The sequence below is a fragment of the Phymastichus coffea genome, unplaced genomic scaffold, assembly GCF_024137745.1.
Source record: "Phymastichus coffea isolate CEN01 unplaced genomic scaffold, Cenicafe_Pcof_1.1 PCOF00156, whole genome shotgun sequence".
NCBI lineage: Eukaryota > Metazoa > Arthropoda > Insecta > Hymenoptera > Eulophidae > Phymastichus > Phymastichus coffea.
In genome coordinates this window covers 147,560-162,924 of record NW_026706967.1, presented here as the reverse complement: position 1 = coordinate 162,924, position 15,365 = coordinate 147,560, and the positions used below count along the sequence as shown (strand labels likewise).

The following is a 15,365-nucleotide window of genomic DNA, read 5'->3' as shown; positions in this document are numbered from 1 at the left end:
TCATTTTCTTTTGTTTCGTCTTTGGAAGAGACGATGTTCCGGGCGCGAGTCTTTACGTGGCTTTTCGGAGACGGCCATCTCAATGGAGAGGGTCGTCGAGGAAATATTGACAGAGCTGATTATTTTTTTTCTCGGGTGAAATCCTTCGTGCTGTACTTGCTGCCTCGAGGATGAGTTTCGCCGAGAGCGATTTTCTTGCGATCGAGGCGACATTATTCAGAAATTCCTGAGAAGCATGCCAGTCGTGGCGTTCTCGATCAGATCCACGGCTGAGGCTCGTAAACAAGAGGCCCTCCACCGTCAGCCTGCAATCGAGCAAATTGATCACTAGATTTTGCGATTTTGCAGTGTGAGTTATCGTCGAGGCTTACGCCGCAACCTCCGTAATGTTTAGCCCATTCGTCTTCGATAACCTGGTCGTAAAGATTGCTTTGTCGTTTCACCACTATCGAGATGTTGGCGGAGCGAAGAAGCGCGTTACGATGATTAAATTCATCGACAGTTTCGTTTCTCCTCGCAGTGTAGTTTATTTTAGAAGTGCCGAAGCTCTAAAGAATTGCGTGCTCATCGATGTATCCACTACAACGGGCTTTAACCGGCAACCGTTTTGCAGACTGCTGTTCTTCGCTGCGCCTCAGCCGCAACAAGTTATTCCCACTGTGCAAATCGTGGCATTAATACTTGTCGCGCGCCAGTATTAATGCCAGGATGTGGTATATCAGAGAGAAAAAACTGGTCAACGTAGGGAAGAGAGTGAAAGGAATTGAAGCTCACCGCGATTCGACAAGTCGCAAGGTTGAAGTGTCGAATGAAAAAGAAAAACAGCAAGTTGAGAACTAACTGTAAGTGTTAACGTCGTGGCTTTCGGTGAGGATCGTAACTGAATTGAAACAATGTGCGGCTCGTTGATTATGCTGCGTTGCATTCACTTGTATTACAAGCAGTTGCAATGGATGTGCACGACATACTTGAACTCGTGGGGTTTGGTGTCGTCGTCGTCAATTGTTTCGCGATTTCCCGCACGTTGGCGCAACCGAGTGCGAGAGAAGACGAGTTACGAATAATAGAAATACTCGTGAATGTTATGGAAGGTATTCGCTTTTGCTGAAAATTCACGCGGTTAATTTGAGCGTCAGCGTTGCCAATCAATATTCCTCGGACGAGGAATGACGAATAGAGAGGCAAGTTTATAGAATCGCCAGATCTTTATAGTCGTTGGTAGTCGTGGCATTAGGACAAAGTCACGCTTGGTGATAAATTTTTTTGTAATGCGTAGGGCGGAATATCCGAAAAGAAAACTTGAATAAAAGTGATCGAGTGAATTCGAAGTATGCTTTAACATCTGTCCAAGTGAATAATTCGTTGATTTGCCTATAAAAAGCCGTGAAACGTAAGCAACGAAAGTGAAAATTGAAAGTATAGCACAGTCCGAGATTCGGGTAGGAGTGTCGGTAGGGTGACGCAAGGTGCAAGGTCCATGGTCGATTTGCAAAAGCAGCCGCACGCCGCGTTACCGGTGATCGGGAGCGCGGATGCCGAGGGCCTCGATTGCTCGTCGCGAAAATCCGGAAAATTCGAAGCGAGGAAGCGCCCCTTTTTTGGGAAACTCGAGACCGAGCCCGCGGGGCGTGGAAGAAAGAGCGAGAGCAGCAGCCCGTCGTCCCGTGCGCGCAGGGAGGGTGGCAGAGAGCAGGACAAGGAAGCTGGAGCGAGAATCTCGCAAGTAATTAAGAAGTTGCGCACGGGGCGAAATCCAATGTAGAGGATCCGGAAGAGCCGAGCGTGCGGCCATCAAGATCACTGGCGCGGCACAGCGAAAGCCTCGGCAGCCTCGGCTATCGAATGGGTCCCGCGACATTTCTTCGCGTCGAGCAGAATTGGAAGCCTTCTCGCGCGGCGAGAGCCTCCGTTCGAATGAATAATCTGCCAATAATGACTGTGACGTAGTGCCATCTCTCGATGCGAAAAGGCGAGGCTGCCGCTGCCAAGCGTCTATTCCTCCTTTTGTTCTCCCTCCACTCTCTCTCTCTCTCTTGCTGATTTAAATTCTTTATTTCGAGGGACAGAGAGTTTTCGAGCCCGACGGGGGGAATTAGACGACGTCGCTGGTGTGGGGTAAAGAAAAGAAAAGAGAGTAAGAGAGAGAAAGAGAGAGAGAGAGAGAGAGCCGCTCTCAAATTGGCGATGAGGTATGGATTTTTTTTGCTCCCGCGACGGTCTTAGTCTCGCAGCGCCTGCGTCGGGGTAGTTTGATTAATGCCCCGTGAGTAGGAGAATAGGTTTAAGGCGAGCGCGCGAGGCATGCTGGATGGGCGGCCGGGACGCGTGCGCCAACGAGACTAATTAATGGCGATTTGGTCCTCGATTTACATTTTTCTTTCTCTTTCGCCTGCTGGCCCTTTCTGCGGGATCGCTTTTCTCGGCGAACTCGCGAGCTCCGCGACGCCAAAGTCAATTTGCCGAAGCGAGAAGCGAGCGCGAACGTCATCCCGCGCGCGTGGTCGCGAGCGATCGATTGCCGGCCTGCGGAGAAGAGAAGCAGCATCGGCCCGTAATTTCGCTTTAAAAACGCAATTAGCGCTAGTGGTAGGAGAAAGCGCGGCGTAAAGGGGTGGTGGTCGGCAACCGGAGAGAGAAAAAAATCGTTACGGGACGCGCGCGCGAGAGAGCTGCGCGAGGGGGTGGCGTCAGCCCCTCGGCTCTCTCTTCTCTCTCCTCCTAGCTCGCCTTCTGTCGAATCTCGCGCTTGTAAATGTCGCGCGAGCGAAAGCGTGATCCGCCCGCTCGCGGAGCGTCCGACGTCCCGAGAGCCAAAGTCGAGCGTCCGTCGTCGCGATTTGAGCGCGACGACAAAAGCCAAAGTTTGCACGCGTCGTGCGTGCGTCGTACGCGCCCGTGGACGTGCACCGATTATCGCTCTCCGCAATAACGCCTTCGTTTACTCGTTTATCGTACCGCGTTGCTTGAGAAACGGGCTTTTTGCAGAAACCTCAACTGTAATTTATTCTTGTCATCGAAATCGACTGCGTCGCTCCAAAGACAAGGCACACTCTCGCGGCATCGGCGTGTACATTTTCGCGGCTAGCTCTGCATTGGAGTTACGAGCGCGGTGAACCTCCTGAAGTCGCGTAGCCGAGTCCGGTGTGCTCGACAATCCAATCGTAGTACACGTAAACGGGCGTAACGAAATTGAACTGCTCGACCGAGCGCCGCCACCAGTCTCTGCATCCAGACGCCATCACCAGAATGCCAACAAGCTCGTTGTCGTCGCCGACAACGGGACCGCCGGAGTCGCCGGCGCAAGCTGCCGAATGCTCGTCCGTCGTGACGACGAAGGTGGGTATCCACTTTGGATCCAGATCGTCGAGTGTGCCCACCCTCATTTGAGTTTCCTTCAGAGACGCAGAGTCGGCGCTTTGCTGTAAAATCGTAAATCGCAAACTGCAGACGAGAGCTGGAACGTAGCATCGCAAACGGCTAGGCTTGCACGCTTACTCCTTCTATGCCGAGGCCCACGAGGCTAACGGTGTCGTTGATGGCCGGCGGCTTGCTGCTTAATTGTATTGGCTGCTGGTAGGTGCTGAACGAGATCGGCGCGCGCAACTGAAAAGCGAGCGTGCTGATCAGATCGAGCTCGCGCGGGAGCGGCTATCGCGCCGCGTGCCTCGTAACGCTCACCTTCAGTAAAGCGATGTCGTTGTGACCGATCGCGGTGTCCAGCTCGGCGACGAAGCTGTCCTCGTAATCGGGATGGACGACGACCTTTTCGACCTCGTGATATTCCCCGTGGCCCAGCTGCGTTGTACCGCCAGTTCGAGCCCTCATCGGCACTCTCTGGAAGTGGCTGTCGAGCGAAGTTTTATTGCGATTGAACAAACGCATCCACTGCGTTCGCTCCTCGAGCGCTCATACTTTTTCAGAGCGATCGCTAACTTACTCAGCGCAATGGGCCGCTGTTATCACCCAGTGCTCCGACAGAATAGATCCGCCGCAGTAATTTGTCTCTTGCGTGTACTTATACCACTTGTCGTCGATAGCTACCTATGCGATTCCGATGCACATTTTATTAGCACGCGTTATCGTCTCACGCGACATTTTAATTATATTACGGATGAAATAATGAATGAAAATATTTTTATGTTTTACGAATGAAATATTACGTATGCTCGGCAAGTCATTCGAATTATTTAAAAGCTGCGATTAAACACTTACGTAATAAGGTGCCTCAGTTATAGATATGTAATTTCCTGAACCAATTGCCTCTGTAATAACATGGGAATGGAGTAAACTAGAACGCTGAATAGGCAAGTTACACGCTGACGTAATGATACTTTACCTACGCTGACACTCCAAGCGACAGCGACGATTAAAATTAATATTTCGGTGTTCATCGTTTGATCCGCGTTGACGCGACTTGCTTTATCAATATTCTCTCGCAGTCAACACGAACTGCTCTATTTCCAACGAATAACGATCAAACGTGTTATATCTGCGAAAAGATAACTCTAATCATTGAAACTTTTACGGAAGTTATCTTGCCGACTGGCTGTTCGTTTATTAGTCGTAATGTATGTCGTCTTTTTCAAGACGACGATCAAGAGTAACATTGGAAAAGTATAAATGCAAATTGAATTTTTATAATTTATAGTCTTGAAGAATGGCGAATAAAAAGTAAAGTAAAAGTACTTTAGTTATCTTTTCGCTAATCAATAGATTCTCTAGGACTTACGTTACGAATTTTTGCAATAGGAAAATTAAAATACCCGTATGTATTTTTTTATAGATAAGCAAAAGTGCTGGGAAAACATTTTAAGACATAATCATTTAGGTGCATAAGGATGATAAATTATTATGGATGAAAAATGGAGCTGATTGATGAAGAAAGTTCCGGTTGAATTCCTCACACCACAAATGCGTACCGTAAAAAAGTTTATATTTTCCTATTTCTTACCGAATATCAATGTACGTCGACACCCGAACCGTTGTTTCGCGTATGTCTATATACAACCAATTTTTATCAATTTTTCAAGCGAAACATTCACGTGACAAATTTCTTAAATTAACAGTGCAATAAAATCCATGAACTTCAATAACTGGCTCCAACATGTTTGATAACCCCAACCATATTACAAATGAATAGGTGTAACAAAATTGAATTGCATCTGAAATCGATTGGACCAACTTGTAAATACAGCGCCCATCGTTAGAAGCCCTAATAGTTTGTTATCACGGACTACTGAACCTCTAGAATTGCCACTACAAAATGTCGAATGTTCATTCGTCACTACAAAGGCGGTAGGGGATTCCACCTTGGATCCAAATCATCAATGACATCTACTTTCATTTTATTTATTTATTTTTTAAACACAGTGTCGTTCCTTTTCTATAAAGTATCATATATAAACGTATATTTGAAGAGTTTTATTTAATATATAAATAAATATCTATTTAATCGTGTAAACAAAAACTGCTATAATAGAAAGATATATCGATCAGAATAAAACTAAATTGATGATTTTGATGTTTCTAGTTATGCTAAGAATCTATATTCGCTCCTTCTAATCCAAGTCCTACAATAGATATGGTATGGTTGACCTGTGATCTTTCGCTACTTAATTGTATTGGTTTATTGGTTGCCGGCATTCGCCAAATGAAATGGACTTGACCGACTGAAAAACGCACTAAAAGAAAGATTGAGTTCACTTGAATATTCACTTTCAAAGAGGTAACACCTCTGTGACTGACTGGAAAATCTAGTTCGTTCACACTGTCTTTGTGATCAGGATGCCTAATGATTTGTTTAGTATTGTAATATTTCCTGTGACCCGGTTATGCAAATCCACTGGATCGAACTCTTATCGATACCCTTTCTAAATGGCTATAGGACGAAATTCTGTTAGATTGCATTATTCAATTAGAAAAAACATCTTATAAAGCAATAGTTAACTTACTCAGCTCGGAGGGACGCTGGTATCAACTAGTGCTAATTATAAGAATAGATCCACCAAAAACTTTATTGTTGCTTTGATTATCATAATTTACAATTGTAAATATAGATATTTGATGTTATTTGAAAACAGTTACGTAATAAGGTACCTCCGCAATAGAGATGTAATCTCCTGAGTTGATTGCCTCTGTAATAATATGCTCGATTAAGCGAGTAACCCAAATAGTAGGAGTTTCTGTTAATATCAGCTGCTCAGTTTACAGAGATACTGCAAACACAAGCGACAATCAAAAGAAATATTTCGCTGTTCATCATTTCACTCTTATTAGCATTAACGCGACATATTTCACCAACTTGTCCTCGTAGTATTGAATACGGACAATTACTTACGACAGTGAACAGCTAAGTTATCTAATTCCAAATTATATTTGTACATCGATATTCATCCATATCGTCATTTAGCTGAAATAGATTTATTGAAGATATTTGAAAATTACGTATAAAAACATTTCTTATTTACAAAATGAGGATATTAAAAACAATTCTCATATAAAAATACAAACAGCAGTAGAACGAGAAAGTTTTATATCTCACAGCTGAAAAACCGTCAATTTGATTTCGTACACGCAACGTTAGTTGGAGTCAAAAAAATATTGATATATTTGGTTATTTATTCAGAATATTATGGCATTTCATTTGAAAAATTGCAATGTTTTTTCTTGTGGAATATATTTGTCTAAAAATGACAGTTTAATCAATATTCACTCTTCGTCACGTCGATAATTTAGTTACATAGATGCAGCTGAGAAAAACCACTTTCTTCTGCTTTGAGCTATTTTGATACTAAAAGTTTTGGATAATAATTTGCATTATCTTATTAAAAATTAATAACAATGACATATGACATTTTCAGTTGTTAATCTCTGTGTGATTGAGTATCCAGTTGTAAAATATGTCTATTCTGGTAAGGGCACCAGGATATTTTTTGTTATGACTGACAGACCAGTCCATACACATTTCGTCCACAAAAACTGCAATACCGGCTAGCTTGTTGTCAATCACACCCGGACTACCCGAGTCGCCAGGACAGAAATGCGATGTGCTATTTTGTAAATGGAATACACCTGGAGGTTTTGGAACAAAGGGGGGAGCCGTTGCTGCAACCGACTGCACGGTCTTTTTCAAAGATGGAGGATTATTTAATATCTAGTGCAATAGACAATAAGCATCTTTTACTCCTTATGTGAGTTAAATTTTGATATGTAGAATCTGCCATTAACAATTAGATAAAATTACAAAAGATACATACTCTTTCTAATCCCAATCCAACTATAGTAACAGTATCGTTTTCTTTTGGCGGAGTGGAACGTAATTTTATCGGCTGCTGATATTCATCGAATTTTATTGGCTCCTTAAGCTGAAAATTATTCAATGCTAGAATTATTTCCACAATATTGGTATAAGTGGTGCGGCCTTACTTTTATCAAACTGATATCGTTAACGTGAACCAAGTCTTTAGTGAATTTCGAAAAGTGAAATGTATAATTTTTAGGTATTACTACGTTCTCTATAGTATGAATAGTCCCATTACTATAATTTCTGGTAGCGCCTGTACGAACTTCCAGTTCCTCGTAACCATTTCTGAATTTTAAGAAATTCAACTGTTATTCCTTTTTGCTACTTTTGATACTTACTCTACTAGATTTTAAAATGAATCTTGATTGTGCGTTGGGTGCTTCATGAGCGCACATCAAACGATACATATAAATGAATCATTTTATACACGTGTGTTTTTAATCAAATGATTGGAATAATTACTGTTTTCACAGTATGCATAGACACATACGCAACGCAGTGGCCAGCACTGACCAGCCAATAATCGGAAAGTATTGCCGCACCACACGAACCATCTCTGGTTTGGTCAACAAGTGAAGCCTAGAACGAACATTAAGAAATTACAAATAAAAGTTAATGCTCGTAGAATCACGTTTTTCTACGGTTGTCTTCATCAATAACTTATTATATTTATTTGATATACTACGAATATTTTGCGTAAATACAAGTCTTTTCAAGAAATGATTATGCGAGCAGATTGGAAATATTCATCGGTGTACTTACGTAATAAGGCGCTTCTAATATGGAAATGAATTCGCCGTTCTGGATGCATTCTACTTTCGATAAATGACTGTATTACTTTCAATCGCGAAATTGCCGTTTATGACTGTGCAGCAATTAACTGTTATCATACCTACGCTCACGCACAAAAACGTGATCAGCCAAATTGAGAAAGTAACGGAGCTCATTCTGTGAAACTTGTACTAGTATACGTTTCTGATTTTAATTTTCCCGTATCGTTGCTTATACTGTACAGCTTGTATTGGCAGCCTGTCGCCTAGTATAACAATATTCAGTCAGTCGTAAGGCTCGTGCGTTGATAGAGTTACACATTCAAGTTCAAACTTTTTTTCTGTTTCTTTTTTTTTTATTGTAAAGTTAGTTATCTAATTATTGATTATAAAACTTGCAGTCGCATCGTCACTAATAATAATCTGGATGGTTGTTACTTAACTATTCAATCGTTATCTCAAATTCATTCTCTGGAGACAGTCGGCACTCGGAAAATATACCATCGATGGATTGTTATAGTGATTTATTATCGTAGAACAGTTCTGTACAACAGTCTCTTCGGAAAAGTTATCACTTGCCGTTGGAACACAATTCATAATTGGAAAAAAAAGGCAGAATTTTCGTTGAAAGCTACGATGAAATTTTCGAAAATGAGATTTCCATCCATAAGTTGATCTTTCCTTGATAGATAAGATGTAAACATTGCTTGCATCAAGACGAGTAAGCGATGTTCTATGTTTCATATGAAATACGCTTGGCGATTGGAAAGTAACAGTTCTTGAAACTGCTCGAGCGAATAATTTGAAGATACTGTTATTAGCATGTTTACTTATCTCTGCGCTAAGTTACTTCAATGTCACACTTGAGAAATAAAATTGTTTAACAGCAAACAAGTTTAGTGCCCATCCAAGTGTAATTTGTAAATAAATGCAAATTATACAAAGAAAAGTCATCGGTTAATTTTCATATCGTTATATTTTTCAGCTAATATATGCGTCCATGCGAACCTTGCCTAGTATCCCGCCAACACACAGAATTCACATCAGTCATTTGTACATACGTCTTTGCCGATATTTAACCAACATCGGTGCACACTCGAGCACTTGGTCGCAGCAACCACGATGCGACCCCTTTTACTTTCCCCTTGAACTGAAAAAAATGAGGAAAATGATGTATCCACGCCCCAATTGCCTAGCGACTGTATAAAGAAAGAATTTTTCGTAAAAATTCATCGCTATAAATCAGGAAGAGAGAGAGAGAGAGAGAGATTCGGTTGCGCGCGCGCCAAAGTGTGTAATGACAGAGGCCCGCGCGCGCGCGCGACGTGGGGTAAAGATGAAGTTATTACGGGCGATAGATACGCGGGGCCCCCCGTGGTTAGCGCGCGCGCGCGCGCGCACCACCGATCGACGTATAATATACCGAAAAAGTCGGATTTTTTTTCGGGTAAATTGTTTGGGGATGTACTCGTGTGTTAACAGAGAGAGAGAGAGAGAGAGAGAGCTCCAGGTAAAGGAGTTGTACGGGCTCGCACGTGCCCGCGCTGATTGCTTTTGTGCCTTCACAATGGCAGTTAGCGGCGTGATTCACGGGCCGAGTCGGTAATACTTACTTTGGCCGTGATTTTCATCGAGCGACGCGCCGTGCATTTATTAATCGCTTTCGGGCGAGCAAGCAGACCGACTGCTGCAACCGGCGCGTTTCGGCGACGCGCGGATGCCCACGAGGCACACGATATTTATGTCCGCCCGAGCCCCCGTTTCTCCGCGTGCCTTCCCTCTTGCGATCGGCCCGCGGCGTGATTTCGATGGCAGCGGCACGCGAGCGCCGACTCCTTTCTTCTCTCTCGCTTCTTCGGCCATTGTTTTCGTACCTCCCGGTGCCGGCGATCATCGCCCGAGCGAACGCGCGAGCCGACAAATTGATTTTTCGCCGTTTGACGCGAACTCGCTGCTTATGACTTTTTCATGAGATCGCTGCGGGCTCTTTTCGCTCGCTCTCGCTCCCTCGCGCATGTGTGTAAAGACACGATTTATCCGTACTCATCTCGTCGAAGAATCAGCGAGTCTCGCGAGAAACAGAGAGCAAGCCAGAGGGACTAACGAGCTGCGCGAGGTGTGTGACCCTTCCTCTTTTCCCTTTTCTTCCTCTTATTTTTTTCTTTTTTCCTTCCGAGAGGAGCACTCGTTAGAGCGCTGGGCGTGTCCTCTCGCTCTCCTTTCCCAGGGCGCAGTTTCTTTGAATTAAACATCCTCCGCCCGCTTCAATCAGGCCTGCGCGCGCGGAACGAGAACGAGAAGTAAACTTCGTTTCGGGGCGCGCGGCAGCCAACCCCTACACCGACAGCCAGATAAATGAGAGCTGCACAATGATGGCAAAGCCAAATTTCTCTTTTAGCTCTCTCACTTTGCCCCTCTTCTCCTCGGAGCTACTTCTTGCTTCGCCCAGGCTGGATTTGACGCTCGATCGACGGCCGATCAAGGATATGCCCACGCGCTCGCGCAACGTCGGCCAGCACGCGATCCGTATATATTATCTGGCGACGAACGCGCGCGAGGTCGAAGCGGCTTGGCTCGTCGACGAAACGCCAGTTTGCCGTCGCGAAAAGTCTTCTCTCCGGCAAAAGGGAATATCCCGCGCAAAAATATTTCGGGGGCCGCGCTAAAAGCCCAAGCCGTCCTCGTCGTGGTACCGAGTCGGAAGGGGCATCGCAAAAATACGGCGTGGAAAGCGAGTTCCGCGAGTCGAGCGTAAGGAAGAAAAAGAGGAAGTGGAAGGAGGGATGGAATGTACTCCGGGAGCGGAGTAAGAAACAGACGAAAGAGCAAGCTACGTAGCATCGGGGAGTTCGAGTCAAAAAGAGAGCCGAGAGCATAAGGGTTGCCGTGGAGCTTTTCCTATCCCCCGACGTCTTTTAAAATGGAAAAGAACGAGCGTAGAAAAGGGTAAGGGAGGAATGCCTTGACCGTACGACTACCTAATCAGAGCGGCTCGCTTTTTTCCCATTTGCTTCCGATCGCGCGTGGACGCTGACGAATCTCCGGGCATTTGTGTTAATCGGATGCGCGTAAATGGTTACTAATGGCCACCGCCCCCTCCCCCCGCACACGCGCGCACACACACACACACATACGCGTATTTCCGAGTCGAGAGGACGCCGTGTGAGCGCGCCCTTTATGCTAATCGCAAAAACCCTTCCGCGTTTAACCAGCTGCCACGGCGTTGGGTTTTTTCCTTTCCTTTCCTTTTGTCGCGCTGACTTTTTTGCTCTCGGTTGTTTGTAGGCTCGGCCGCGACTGCGCTGATCACCGTGATCGGACGAACACGCCGCCTCCGCACTCGTATTTACGTTACAGCTCGAGACACTACACGCCTAATCGAGAACGACTTTCTTTCTTCCTTTCTTTCGTTTTTTATTTCTTCTCTTTTCTTACGTCAGGCCGACCTTCTTCGCTTTCTTCGTGCATCTCATTGCCGGCTACACATCTCACCGACGTTTTTTTCTATCCTGTAATGAACTAGCTCGCGTCTGTTGTTGTTTTTTTCTTTTCCAATGCGTGCCACACTCCCCACGAAGAAAAAAAGGGTTGCTCGATAGGGTGAGTCAACTAGACGAGGAAAAGAACTAAGGGGGGTCCTACTTTTTTCTATCGACGAGCGCGAGAGAGAGAGAGAGAAAAAAGGGTTGCGCGCGTGCGAGAGAACCGAAAAAAACAACACGCACGGCGAAAGCACGCGACTGGTTTTCGCGCGCGCGGATCGTTTAGAAAATTAGTACGCCAGCGCACAAAAAATACACGCACAAAGCGCCGAGTGGATTGTGTGGACATTATGCGCTTTTGTGTTTTGATTTTTTGCCGAGTGCAGTTTTTGTCGGTACAGGCCGTGGTTATTGATCCGCCGGGCGATTAGGAACGATTATTTTATACCTTCCTTTTTTTTTCCTTATCCTTTACGCACGCACTTTTTTTACGACGAAAGAAAATAGATAGCGTTTCAAGAACAATTGCCGGTAAGCCGTCGATCATTTGACGCTTTTCTCTTTTAATTCGGCATGCAAGCTGAAAGGTACTCGGCGATACTTTTTTTTCTCAAAAGCACCGATCTCGTCCGAAAGTTCGTAGGCTCACGATTCGCGCGGACAAAGGGCCAAAGTTTTCAACGTCGGGCCGAAAGGGTAAAAAAGGGGTTAGCGCTGAGCTAGAAAAAAAATAGTCGGGGTGGTAGTGTACGTACGGGGGAGGGAAAAAAATTGCGCGAGCGCGAGAAAAGGATAAAGGATGCAGATCCGGCACGTGGTTATAAATGAGCTTTTTTCACAAGGGGTGACAGAGAGAGAGAGAGAGAGAGAGAGAGAGCGGGCAAGCGAGATGCGGGACTCTTTATTAGTCGCCTGAAATCTGTGGGTTGGCAGACACGCGATTATTATTCTCGGTCGATCTGTCGGTTCGCCCGTTGGAATGTTATCAAATGAGGTTCGCAACGGGCAGGCGAAGCCGGGCGCGAAAACGTAGCTGGTGTCTTTGCAGCGTGACGTCTCGCATCCGGTAGAAAGGCGAGCTCCCCCGCTTCGCGAAACAATAGCGCCACTCTGCGAGCTCTTGGGCCGGACGAAATTCGCAGACACCCACGCGCGAGGAGAACCGCCATCGGACTCTCGCGACCATTTTGTACGGGGCGCCCGCAATGTTTTGCATTGCGCTCAGTGCGCATGCGAGGAGGGGGGGCAAACCTGCCGCTCAGCGAGAGAAAGGGTTGAACGCGCGCCGCCTGCACTTGTCCACGCAACTCACTGCCCGCGTACCGATATACGCTCTATCCGTCCTCTCTCTCTCTCTCTCTCTCTCTTTCTCATCGCGAGAGTGGCGAAAAAAAGAGAGAATATAGTGGAAAAATGACTCCAACAATGCGTGACGGTTAGCGGAAAAAGTCAAAAGCGCGTCGGCGCGGAAATGAAAGCGAGGCGCATGTACGCGCTCGATGCATGCATAATAACGCCCGAAAAAAAAAACAAAAAAGACCGTATAACGAAGTGCAGAATAAAAGGGAGAGCGAAACACGATCGACTCTTTGTGATTGACGTGTGAATGCGATGCAAAGAGGTTCTTGCGTTTTTTCACGTAAAAATCCGATGAACCGGAGAAAATAATAACAACTGTCGATGGAGCCGCGTAACGAGCTTCGCGCCGTGACTTTTTTTCCACCTCCTTTATTACACCGACAGCGTCGTTTCTTTTTTTTCTTCTTCCTCTCTCGACGGCTTCTTCATTCTTCTCTCCGAGTCCTTCTCGCGCCCGCTGTATTGATCTCTTGATTCCTTAGCGAGATTTTGGTTTTTCAGAACTTCTTGTCGCCGCTATACTCATCTTGCGTCTGCTGTCGAACTCGAACGGAACGTATATCGCAAATATTCAGTTTAGAATCGTAAAAAAAAAACAACTATCGTTCTTTTGTGAAGATCACCGCGGAGGATACTAACGAAAAAGTTGTCATGAAACCTATCGAGAATGTTATTTCGATTGGTACAATTGCGAAGGGGCGGAAGTCACTTATTCAACTGGTGTAAATCTCACCGATCCGAAGAATCAAGTGGCAGGACTCAAATTATTCGGTGGAAGCAATTGGCAGAAGGAGAGAAGAAAAAAAAAACGTGTCCAGAGGAAAAAAAATTGAAATCCAGAAACGGTTTGATAAAAGAAATCGAGACGCATGCTCCTGTTATATATTCACATTGAAATCGGCGCGCGCGAAACCGCGGGATACGAGCAACCGACTTTTTCAAAGTGTTTCACACACTTTCCGCCTCTTTTTTATTTCTTTTTTTTTCTATTCTTTCTCCTCTTTAGGTGGACGCGTCAAGAGGCTTTAATAAAGCAAACAAGACTTGCGTAGGAAGGGCGGCTGAATGCTGCACAGAGAGAAAGAGGTTTTTACGAGTTAAAGGGTTGCCGGGGAGCAATATGGCCCGTTGAGTGGCCGCCTTTTCAATCGAGGACGGACGGCCTTGAACTTGCAGCATGTGTCTGTGTGTACGTTTTCGATGTAATCGATATCATTGATTTTTTTTTCTCTCTCTCTCTCTCTCTCTCTCTCTCTCTCTCTCTTTCGTCTAGTTCTCAATAGACCATCGCGCAGGGGTGACTGGCCGCATCTGATGGGCGGTTATATACTTATACGTGCGTGCGTCGCGTGTCGCAGAGAAGTTTCAAGGCAATTACGATGCCTAAACTCGCAGCGATTTGTCGTTCTCTTTTTTAATTTAATTGTATCCCTACGACAAATCGACCCCGATTGCTGGCTTCTCTCCGTCAAATAATTACCGGATTTCTAGCACGGGGATGTAATCGTGAGGCGGATATTTTTCTTCTTCTTCTAATTTCGTTGATTTCACAGCAGCACCTGGAAAGATCAATCAACTGATTATTCGTTGAAAAGAAATCAAGCTCACAGTGCTCATTTGAAAATCACACAGGCATGGCAATAAAAAGCAGGTCAGTGCGCTGCCACAAAGAGGAGTGTCACCCCCTTCGCGCATACAAATCGACGTCGTACGCTCCGCTCGCGTGAAATTCGAGACGGAGAAAGATAGATAGATAGATAGATAGAGAGAGAGTGAGTGAGTAGCAAGTGTAGATATGCAGAGAAGGCACGAAATTCATGTTCTCGCGGCTCGCACGCGCGCGCGGGGCGCGAATGATCGAAGACCTCGAGGCGCGTCGATTCCGCTTCGGCGCAGCTCTACGTGCATCGTAATCGTCCGAATTCATCGCGTAATCGTCCGAATTTCACTGCCGTTGGCCGTCGGAACCGACGACGACCTCGGCGTGCACCCCGAGTAACCATAGAAATCGAGCGTTTCGGCTCGCTCTCTGGGCGCGCGAACGGGGTGGTTCGGAGTGTGATTCTCGAGAAGAAGAAAAGAAGAAAGAAAATATGCTCCTCCGGGCGAGCGTAAAAGAGGGAAATACACGGTGCGCGGAGTCGAGAGCCGAAGGGTTTTTATCGATTTTTTTTTCCACTCTCCGAGACTGTTTTCTTAGGCGCGCGCGGACTTTGTAATTCCATACTTGCGTTAGAAAAAGAGGGGGAATGGGGGGCAGGAGGGGGGCGGAACGTCCGTCTCAGAGAAAAAAAGGCTATCGAGGTTTTTCCTCCCTTTGACGCGCAACCCTTCGGCTTTGCATGCGTCGCGGACGATTGCTTTTCTTCGTTCTTCGGCCGCCTGCTAGTATATGGATTTTTTTCTTAGCTTTCTCTCTCGCTTTCTTTCGTTGCCAAGCTTTTCAATAGA

The 15,365-nt window shown here is 45.6% G+C and overlaps 2 protein-coding genes across 5 annotated transcripts; both read right to left on the bottom strand.

Moving 5' to 3' along the window:
- Positions 1 to 2,988: 2,988 nt before the first annotated feature.
- LOC131672699 (trypsin-4-like) lies at positions 2,989 to 4,450 on the bottom strand. Its single transcript, XM_058950094.1, has 6 exons — positions 4,337 to 4,450; positions 4,213 to 4,262; positions 3,938 to 4,041; positions 3,679 to 3,844; positions 3,496 to 3,603; positions 2,989 to 3,419 (listed from the first exon to the last, which is right to left on the bottom strand). Exons 1-6 carry the CDS (start codon positions 4,389 to 4,391, stop codon positions 3,099 to 3,101), a joined length of 804 nt encoding a protein of 267 aa, XP_058806077.1. The 5' UTR covers positions 4,392 to 4,450; the 3' UTR covers positions 2,989 to 3,098.
- Positions 4,451 to 5,486: 1,036 nt separating this feature from the next.
- Positions 5,487 to 8,332, bottom strand: LOC131672693 (trypsin 5G1-like). Of its 4 annotated transcripts, XM_058950082.1 has the most exons (8): positions 8,196 to 8,314; positions 8,066 to 8,118; positions 7,794 to 7,882; positions 7,426 to 7,588; positions 7,257 to 7,364; positions 6,097 to 6,134; positions 5,952 to 6,011; positions 5,487 to 5,878 (listed from the first exon to the last, which is right to left on the bottom strand). In XM_058950082.1, exons 1-7 carry the CDS (start codon positions 8,248 to 8,250, stop codon positions 5,984 to 5,986), a joined length of 534 nt encoding a protein of 177 aa, XP_058806065.1. In that variant the 5' UTR covers positions 8,251 to 8,314; the 3' UTR covers positions 5,487 to 5,878; positions 5,952 to 5,983. The 4 variants fall into 4 exon arrangements, with proteins under 4 accessions (XP_058806065.1, XP_058806064.1, XP_058806063.1 ...); XM_058950081.1 differs by lacking the exons at positions 5,487 to 5,878; positions 5,952 to 6,011; positions 6,097 to 6,134 and adding an exon at positions 6,416 to 7,153 and having other exon boundaries at positions 8,066 to 8,115; positions 8,196 to 8,332; XM_058950080.1 differs by lacking the exons at positions 5,487 to 5,878; positions 5,952 to 6,011; positions 6,097 to 6,134 and adding an exon at positions 6,416 to 7,153 and having other exon boundaries at positions 8,196 to 8,265.
- Between the last annotated feature and the right edge of the window lie 7,033 nt (positions 8,333 to 15,365).

What these genes read in the sequence shown, in the direction of transcription:
- LOC131672699 (XM_058950094.1), bottom strand. Translation starts at nt 4,391, where the DNA reads ATGAACACCGAAATATTAATTTTAATCGTCGCTGTCGCTTGGAGTGTC. An exon ending in CGCTTGGAGTGTCAGCGTAG is followed by an intron (nt 4,263 to 4,336) that starts GTAAAGTATCAT and finishes ATGTTATTACAG; the next exon opens with AGGCAATTGGTTCAGGAAAT. An exon ending in TGGGCCTCGGCATAGAAGGA is followed by an intron (nt 3,420 to 3,495) that starts GTAAGCGTGCAA and finishes ACGATTTTACAG; the next exon opens with CAAAGCGCCGACTCTGCGTC.
- LOC131672693 (XM_058950080.1), bottom strand. Translation starts at nt 8,250, where the DNA reads ATGAGCTCCGTTACTTTCTCAATTTGGCTGATCACGTTTTTGTGCGTG. An exon ending in GTTTTTGTGCGTGAGCGTAG is followed by an intron (nt 8,119 to 8,195) that starts GTATGATAACAG and finishes ATTTATCGAAAG; the next exon opens with TAGAATGCATCCAGAACGGC. An exon ending in TTGGATTGGGATTAGAAAGA is followed by an intron (nt 7,154 to 7,256) that starts GTATGTATCTTT and finishes CTATTGCACTAG; the next exon opens with ATATTAAATAATCCTCCATC.